General features: G+C 45.5%; 1 protein-coding gene across 1 annotated transcript; it reads right to left on the bottom strand.

The window, feature by feature from the left end:
- Positions 1 to 429: 429 nt before the first annotated feature.
- Positions 430 to 6,591, bottom strand: PIM3 (Pim-3 proto-oncogene, serine/threonine kinase). The gene is made up of 6 exons (XM_042468689.1): positions 5,933 to 6,591; positions 5,003 to 5,112; positions 4,647 to 4,697; positions 3,769 to 4,132; positions 2,288 to 2,464; positions 430 to 2,183 (listed from the first exon to the last, which is right to left on the bottom strand). The coding sequence occupies exons 1-6, from the start codon at positions 6,015 to 6,017 to the stop codon at positions 1,999 to 2,001; spliced, it is 972 nt and encodes a 323-aa protein (XP_042324623.1). The 5' UTR covers positions 6,018 to 6,591; the 3' UTR covers positions 430 to 1,998.
- Between the last annotated feature and the right edge of the window lie 2,774 nt (positions 6,592 to 9,365).

Genomic DNA, 9,365 nt, shown 5'->3' with positions numbered 1-9,365 from the left:
GCTGCATTTTAGAGGTATTTATTTGCTAGTGGAAGCTGTCCAGGAGACACTTATGCATGTCTGTCAGCAGGGCATCCACTGTAAAGGTAAGGTTGTTAGGAGAAGCCTCATCCAGTGTGTGGATGGAGAAGGGCAAGCACACCAGTGCTGGAGGGGGCCCAGTAACCAGTATGGCCATGAAGCAGTAACATTTGACAGCCATGCAGGTAACAGGAACCGTTATGGGCCATATTATGTGCAGTCTCTATCACAGCTAACTTACGGATTTTAAAATGGTGTTTTAAAAACAAGTTATCTATTTAAAAATGATATTGAAATTCTATATTCTCTACTGAAATTGGGGCATGTTCTGAGTGAACACTGACAGGATTGCAATGATACCATGGAACCAGAAGGGCGCTGTTGAGACCAAAGGAACTCTTCACACAGTTTATCTACAAAAAAGTTTAATTGAAATACCTGTATAAAAAAATATGATCTCCATACATTTCACACCGTTAAACAGAAGAGGAAAAAAAAAATCCAAGTCCAAGCTGCATAAATGCAACCAGATCACAAAACACACAGCTATTAAAATAAATTAAGGTTTACGACTCTGCCACTCTTCCTTCCAGAGCCAATGCACAAAGACTGTACAATGTCAATAATTTAAAACCTTTCCAAACAGCAGTACTTTACAATTCTGGTATATAAATACCAGACAAAAAAGGCATACTGACTAACTTTTAAAGTCATTCTAGTTCCCTTAAATTAGACTTTGTACAACAATTTCCCACCTTCCAACCAAAAATTTAAAAACAAAAAAACCAAAACAGGTATGGTCAGACTTAATTTTTTTTTCTTTTTCAACAAAACCAAAAGAGAGGGGGAAGGAAGAAAAGAAAGAGATAGTTAGGAATGTTTAAAAAACAGTGTGAAAAATTCCATGACAAAAAAAGAGAGAGAGAAAAGAGAGAAGCACAGTGTTGAAAAAGTCTAAACAAATAAATTAGCTAAAATAAATAGCCACAGATGAGACTGTGAGAGGTCATCTAAACTCCAGACAATAAATAAAATTGTATAATACACGAGGAAAACCAAAATTTACATAAACACATTATACAGGTATGGAAAAACACACACACAAAGTCCTTGAATATTGCATTGATTGTGCATTTAACATGCCCATACATACTTTTAAGACTTGCAGGTTGGGGGGGAATTGAGAAAGGGCCTTTTTTTGTGCCCAGTGGTAGAGATGAAGAAATGGAATATGAGCGAGTGTTCCTGATAAAACAGCTGATAACCTGTGCAGCTTATTGGAAATATAGTGTGGAGCAGCAGAGGTTTGTCTTGGGGAGAAGGAGAGCTGAGAGAGAACCGGGAAGGAGTGAAATGTCTGTGTTCAAGTATTCCATCACCAGTGGATGGGACTACTTCATTCAATCACTGAACATGTTCTTTCCAATGCATCATAGGAGCTGTATCCCTCCAGCACTTGGTGTGACTAAAGGGAGCCAAATCCTATCATGTACTGGATTCTTCTTTGGACATACACAGCTCAAAAAAGAAAGTCCCACTGAAGCAGCTTTCAAAAAGGCACTCAAAAAAGCAAATAAAATCTAGTCCAGGCTCTATGAGAGCAAAAAGGTTTACCATGTTATTTAAAGAGGTCACTGCTTTTCTTTAATTTTTTTTTTTAAAAAAAGAAAAGAAAAAGGTCAGTCTTTTGACTAAGCACTGGCCTGCAAACTCCCAAACATCAACATTTCCAAAGGAAATCTCTCATTCCAAAGCAGAAACCAGCAAAAGGGGGGAGGGGGGAAATAAAAAAATCAGTTCCCTCAGACAAAGATTCAAACTACAGAATAATGAATGCGTTTTTTCTAGCCCCTCCTACATATTGGCAGCAGCAGCAGCAGCAGCAGCAGCACTCTGGTCTTTTATTTATGTTTGTGTCTTTCTTTTTTGTTTTCCTCCTGCTTGTGGCTCCCCTCCCATTGCAAGGTCCTCAATATTTCACAGGCTCTCATTGCTTGAACTTGTGCTAGACACGTCAGTGTCAATGGTCCGTAGCCTGATGTCACAGTCTTCTGACTTCACCACTTCTGATTTGTGCATCCATGGGTGGTCGAAAATTTGCTCAAGTGTTGGTCTGTCGGAAGGCCTCAGGGAAAGGCACCATTTGATCAGCTGTTGGCATTCTGAAACACACAGAGCATAAGATTAGGAGGGGAAAGGATCAAAAACTCAGACGGGCTTAAGAAGAGGTAGAGTTTGCGAACGAGTTTGAGAAGCTGGAGCTCACCAGGTGAAATTCTTCTTCTGAAGTATAACCGTCCTCTCAAGATCTCTTCATCTTGCTCAAAAGGGATGTCTCCGCAGACCATGTCATACAGGAGGACGCCCAGTGACCACACAGTGGCTGATCTTCCATGGTATCTGTGGAAGCGGATCCATTCTGGAGGACTGTATACTCGTGTTCCTGCAATGAAAAGATGACAAGACCCACCCCTGATATTAGCCAAGATGGAAACCTTTCGTGAAGAGATCCGCATCACAAACACTTTACGGGGGAAGATTTGAGAGCTGAAATCATCTCTCGGTATTATTATATCACGTAGTAATCAGGGGATGTTAGGTCATGTGCTGTTTCCATGCAGTGGTGAGCGCAGCTTCCCATCAGCTAGCTGTTTACTAACATAAAGCTCCCTTGCCCTGACCACGTGGCGTCTGCGGCACCACACCAAAAATAGACACAAAAGGACAAAGGGAGAGAGGACGAAAGGAGGGGGTTGGAATTTAAAAAAAAAGGTGAAACTCAGGTCTTGGTTGCTATATATAAATACACATCTATGCAACTAATCAGCTTTAGTCAGTTCCAAAGGCAGGGCGCAACAGAACTGCTGCCTTTTCCAAAAGAAAAGGAACAAAGAAAAAAGGAATTCCAGATAATAATGAAATAAAAAGAGCGGCGAAATCTGCCTGACGCTTAAGAGGCGGTTAGCAACTGCCCTCCCTCTGCACTGAGCTGTTACTTGGATACCAAATAAAAACTGGAATTTGTGATGCTGAAGGTCACATGGCACGAGGCTCTAGTTTCACAACAAACAGATGTTAAATGCTGCAGCTGACTAGGGAAAGGGTGGCGGCAGCAAAGGCTCCCTCATTTCCATCTCTATCACGTTCACCTTGAAAGGAAGAAAAATCCTTTCCTCCACTCGCATGCAAAAGCAAATTAAAACAAATCTAAACAACAAACAAAATAGAGGCAATATATGCTCCAAACTGGAAAGTAAAAAAAAGGGAGAGGTGTAATTCTAGCCTCCTCTATCTGCAATGCGGGATTTCTAAAGCATCATGTAGATTGGTGAAAGGGAACATGATACTATGGGAGGGGGGGAGTGGAGGAATAAAGAAAGAAAACCATATTTTGGGAGGCACAAGGGCACTGGCAATGTCTGAGTCAACTGTAAATATATTTCCCTCTAGGAAAAAGCCCCCCTTCTTCCTAAGGCAGGGAATAAACTGCTGCGTCACTGCCTGGGATCACTTCCATTCCTACGCAACTCAGACGCCCCCCCCCAAAACCGCCTCCAGTGCAAAGGATTTCATCACCAGCAGGTCTGTTACTAACTGCTGTAGTAGAAATATCTTGTGGGTGGTAGGAATGTGACTAAGATACGGGGGAATGTGTCATTTGAAGCATTTATATAGGCAAGTGCTTTTTGCCACACGCCCGCACACACACACACACAGAGGGACACTGCAGATGGGAGGGGCACCTACCATCGAAATCAGTGTAGACTGTGTCCTTCAGGATGGCGCCCGACCCGAAATCTATCAGCTTCAGCTCCCCTGTCCTGAGATCAACCAGGAGGTTCTCGTCCTTGATGTCTCGATGCACCACGCCACAGCTGTAGCAATGGCGCACTGCCTCCAGCACTTGGCGGAAAAAGCCCCGTGCCGTCTCCTCGTCCAGGGCTCCCTTCTCGGTAATGAAGTCAAAAAGGTCTTTGACCAAATCTGGGCGCTCCATGATGATCAAGTAGCCGTCCGGCCTCTCGTACCAGTCAAGCAGTTTGATTACCCCTCGGAAGCCCGAACCCACTTTCTTCAAGAGGACTATCTCCAAGGGCACCATTACTCCACCCTGAAAAGAGGAATTTGGGGGGGGGGGGGAGAGGGAAGAGAGAGAGAGAGAGAGAGAGAGAAGGGAAGACATAAGCTTTTGAAATACCAAGTGAGGATGGTGAGGGGAAGCTAGAAGGAGGGAAAATCCCCTTTCTTGGTCATTTGAAAACCAGTCACACATTTTGAATGGAAACTCCAGCAGCGTTATGTTTTGAGGGGGTTGGAAAGACAGAGCAATGAGGGAAGTCCACAGCCACTCTGCTGGGTGTCTCTGCTGCTGCCGCAGTCAAAAGAGGAGGGTGGAGGGGGTAGGAAAGGGGAGGAGAGGGAGAAGAAACCCCCCAATGTAAACAATAACAGAGGCTGGAGAGGCAGCAGTAGCAGCATGGAAGGCAGGGAAGGGGGAACCCGCGCAAACAATAGCCAGCCTTCCATTATTAATGTAAGAAAGGGATGTGTGCTGCAAACCACCACAGGTTTGTACAAGCAGACAGACACCAACAGACACAGACTATTGCCTCCAGGATACTTACAATGGTACCCCACTCGGTCACCCTCTCCTTCACCACATGCTTCACAGCCACCTGAAAGGGAGAAAGCAGAAGTTAGGAAGGGGAGGCAAAGGTGGACCCTCAAAGCCCAGGGTCTGGGGTGAGTGTTGTGAGGCTTTGCTTGTTGCTTTGGATGGTGGCATGGATCCAAGCAGGGTCCTGCCAAGTGGGGTCCTTTCCAGGCGCCTTCCTTTCCCGCCACCCAAGGATTTTGGGTTCTGGAAACGTCAGCCATAAAGGAAGGGAGGGAGACACAACAAAAGCCTCGTGGCCGGAGGAGGAGGAGGAGGAGGAGGAGGGAGGGCTGGGGTTTGAGACGACCGGGAGCCTCCTCTTACCGGCAAGCCATCTGCGATCCTGTTCCCGGCATAGACGGTGCCAAATCCCCCGCTGCCCAAGACGGAGCCCACTTGGTAGATCTTGTCGAAGGGCTCCTTCTCTACTTTCACTAGAAAGGGAAAGGGGACAAAAAGGAAAGGATGTTAGAAGAGGATCTCTTCTTGACAGAGAGAGAAGCAACCTCACCCTCCTCCCAATGGCCAAAACCAGCGCATGTGTTGAGTGTATACACACATATACATACATATACACACACACACGGTTCATGTGAGTGGCGTGTGACGGGCGGGAACAAATGGAAACACCACAACTACACAGCCCTTTTGGACTGATGCAAAAACAGAGGGGGGTTTCCCCTTGCCTTTCCCCTCCCCACCTTCTCCCCATCATCCTTGGAGGGAAATACTGGAAACGCCACATCCACAACACACCAGCCCAGCCCCTTCAAGGCACTTTAACACAACGCAACACACACATGTACGCACATCACAAATCATTTATGGTCCCCTTTTTTCCCCCTCCTAACAAGATTTGTTTAATTCCTGGTGAGAAAAAGATCCCTATCACAGAGGGGAAAAACAAAACAAACCACACACACACATACACACCAAACAACACACACACCACAATTTTTTTTTCATTTTTCCTAACAAGATGGGGATCTTTCCAAAATGCTTGGTCAGGGAAAGATACCAGGCAGGTCAGTGGACACTGAGTACCTTTAACACACATATAGACAACACACACACCACAAATGATGATGTTTGTTTGTTTGTTTCCCTTTCCTTAAGGAAAGATGGGGATTTTTAAAAGGTGGTTTGGTCAGGGGATGCAGAGAGGACCCACAACAAAACCCACCATCCCACTCCCATTAGCCATGTGTGTTTGTGTATATATATGTGTGTGTGTGTGTGTTTGTGTGTCTTTACCTGGCTGGAGGATCTTGACAGGCAAGTGGTCCATGCTGCTTGGGCTGCAGAGGTGAGCCAGGGAGCCAAACTTGGAGAGTAACATCTTCCAAAGCCAGACACCAAAACGAAGGGATGCCCCCCAAAAAATAAGTACTGATGGGGATGGGAAAGGCTCCCACAGTCTTCCCTTCTTCTTCCTTCCTTCCCAGCTGGGATAAGCAGGGAATCACAAACACAAAAGAGTTGCCACCTGGTCCTTCCAAAAACTGCTTCTTTTTGATGGACGACTGATAGATTCTTATATTCTTAATATCTCAAAATCTTGCAATCCAAGCCAAAAAAGAAAATGCAAATATATCCAAGTATTTCTTCCCTTTTTGATTTGTAAATATAAAATAACAATAATAATGTTATTATTATTATTATTATTTAAAAGGATCCCATAGAAGCTAACGTTGGAAAGAGAAAAAAATATTATTATTAGATTATTATGATTAAATAAGTCGACGTCTGTTGTTTTAAAATCCACTCTCTTCTCTCAATGGTGGCTGTGAATATCAACCCAGCGCCGCAGTTGAGACGGGAGCTCTATCCTCAGCAGCAGCAGCAGCAGCAAAACAGCAGCAGCTCTGCCTCCGACCATTCGCTGCTCTCTTCTGGGCTCGATTACACAGAGGAGCTGCCTCTTAACTCTGTTTTGGTGAGAGGAGGGGGAGGGAGGGAGAAGAGGCGCCCGTGCGCGGATATCCCTCCGCGGGGAGAGAGAGAGAGAGTGGTGGGGACACGTCTCTGTAGTCGCCTCGGGTTCTCCGCGCATGCGCCAAATTGGGGACTGCGGAACCCCTCAGACTTCTTAGGGAAAGGGAGGGGGGACTATTTGCTTATAGTAAGAGACGCGCAAAGATACTGTCTGAAAAAATTCTCATCACAGGGTTACACAAGGGAAGCAGCGAGAAGGGGAGGAGGAGGAGGGTTGGGAAAGGAAAAGGAGGGAGAGCGCGCGCCAAAGAGAAACGAGGGGAGTGGGAGGGGCGGCGGCGACGGCGGCTCTGGTATTTGCATGCTGCCCAATAAGAGGGGCGGCTTTTTCCGCTCCAGCCAATCGAAGGAGAGGATGGGTTTTGTATTTGCATAAATGAAAAAAAAGGGGAGGGGGGAGTTTTGGGGAGCGCAGGGCGGGAATTCCTAGGCGCGCCTTTATATTATTTCTCTCAGTTCTCCTGGCGGCGGCGCTGGGGAAGGTCACTTGGAACTGAGGCGCTGCGTCTGAGGAGAAAAGGGGGGGTTGCGGAGAGAGTGGGGGAAGGAAGGAAGGAAGGAGCCCGCCTGTCCGCCATGATCACTGGCCCAGCGCAGGGAGGGCTTCCCCCTCCCCACCTCTCCCCTCTTTTTTTTCAGTCCTCCTCGGCGCCGCTTGGTGGTTCCTCAGCCGGCTCCCCCTCCCCAACGCCCAAAAACGCGCCATTTATGTTCCTCTTCAGAGTCAGTCAGAAAGCCTCACACTGCAGTGGTTTCGCGCTTCCAGACGCCCATAGACAGATGTACTATACACATGTGCCAATAAATAAAATACGTATATACACAACAACAAATACTACATACACGCATCAGTTTCGTCAAGGGTCATCATTGTTTTTGTAGACTTGGGATGAAAGGTTATATATATATCTCACACTATATATTTATGTATAGTTACATCGTCACACTATACGAGACATAGTTTATGTAGTCTCGCACTACACACGACAGTCTCATACTATACGCATACACACAGGTCAGCCTATAGTGCCACTTTCTATATACAGTGTGATATATAAGTCCCACTATACATACACACACACACACACACACTATATATATATATATATATATATATATATATACACACACACACACACACTCTAGGTATGTATATGTATATAGTGTCTGTGTATATGTGTGCGTATTATTTTACCTCACACACCCCCTTTGGAAGGGAGGGAGAAGGGGAAGAGAATAAGAATATATTTGTGTGTGTGTGTGTGTGCACGCGCGAGTGAATATATGAGACATTGAGTTCAGTCTCACTCCTTCGGAAGGGATGAGGAGAGAACAAGGAGATATACATACACACACAGTATTTATGTGTGTTGTGCTGTGCAATGACCTTTGGTCACAAGCAATAAAATTTGATTGATTCGCATTTATGTGTATATAATGTTTGTGTGTTTATGTGTGTTATTTCACACAACACCTCCTGGAGGGAGAGAGGGAGGGAGGGAGGAAGGGAGAAAGAGAATAAGAATATATATATATATATATATATATATATTCTCTTTATCCCTCCCTCCAAGTTGAAGGCATTTCTATCTTCTGTATACAAACACAAGCACACACACTCCCTCCCTTGTGTGTGTGTGTGGTTGTATCTGTATATAGAAGATAGAAATGCCTTCAACTAGCCTGGAGGCACAGGGATCCCTCAGGGCGAAACCTGTGGTCTGTGGAAATCTATGGTCTCCGGGAAGCCCACTTCTCCCTCCCTCTGCAAAAGTGCACTTGGGGAACCCTGGAAGAGCCAGCAGCCACCGAAGCGGGAGCCTGGCAGAGAGGCGGGAAACCTCCTCCTTAGTGTCCTGCTGCTGCTGCTGGCTGAGGGTGGGCTGCGTGGGGCTCCCTCCTTCTTCTGCCATGGATCCTTTTTCATGCTTTATTATGATTCCCTTTCCCCCTCCTTCCTTCCTTCCTTCCTTCCTTGCGTGGTTATCACCAGAGATAAAAAAACATGAGACGGCTGTCTATTGTTGCAGCTCAGCCCTGTTCCAAGGGGGGCAAGGGAAAGGAGAGAGAAATAATAATAATAATAATAATAATAATAATAATAATAATAATAATAATAATAATAATAATGCGGGATTGTAACTTGATTTGGAGGCTGCTCCAACAAGGAGTCCCGGGTGGTGCAATGATACTCTGAGTAGCAGCAACCCTTCTGCTTGAAAACTGAAACTTCTCTTGTTACCAGCATCCTATTAAATTCTGCAGATTATATCTGCATTATATCAGACGGGGAGTGTCAGATGTCCCTCCTCCTCCTCCTCCTCCAAAAAAAGAAAGGAAAGAAAGTGCAGGACCATCACTGCCATGCAATTTGCAAAGCACCTTATTTTGTCTGGCGGCTTTGGCCATGAAAACACACACAACACCACACCACACACACACAACCGCACCCGACAAAGAGTCTCAGAGAAGGAGCCAGAAAACACTCCCCGCCGCAGTGTCTCTCTTTTGAATTTTGAATTCTTGCTTTAAAAGGATTCTTTACAGATGTCTGGGGCTCAGGAGAGGAGCTTCCCTTCATTTGCCACAAGGGGAGCCAAGCCTACAAGAAACAATAATACTCTTCCTCAAGCAAGGAGAGCCACATGGCTGCCTTAAAAAATCTGCACTCTTTAGCCTCCTGTGTTAATAG

Source organism: Sceloporus undulatus, chromosome 5, assembly GCF_019175285.1.
Source record: "Sceloporus undulatus isolate JIND9_A2432 ecotype Alabama chromosome 5, SceUnd_v1.1, whole genome shotgun sequence".
In the NCBI taxonomy this organism is placed as follows: domain Eukaryota; kingdom Metazoa; phylum Chordata; class Lepidosauria; order Squamata; family Phrynosomatidae; genus Sceloporus; species Sceloporus undulatus.
The sequence above is the reverse complement of the archived record's forward strand: the minus strand, read 5'-3'. Positions and strand labels throughout refer to the sequence as shown.

Coding starts and splice junctions, on each gene's coding strand:
- PIM3 (XM_042468689.1), bottom strand. CDS start 6,017: ATGTTACTCTCCAAGTTTGGCTCCCTGGCTCACCTCTGCAGCCCAAGC. Junction 4,133..4,646: donor TGACCGAGTGGGGTACCATT/GTAAGTATCCTG, acceptor TCCTCTTTTCAG/GGTGGAGTAATGGTGCCCTT. Junction 2,184..2,287: donor CAGAAGAAGAATTTCACCTG/GTGAGCTCCAGC, acceptor TGTGTGTTTCAG/AATGCCAACAGCTGATCAAA.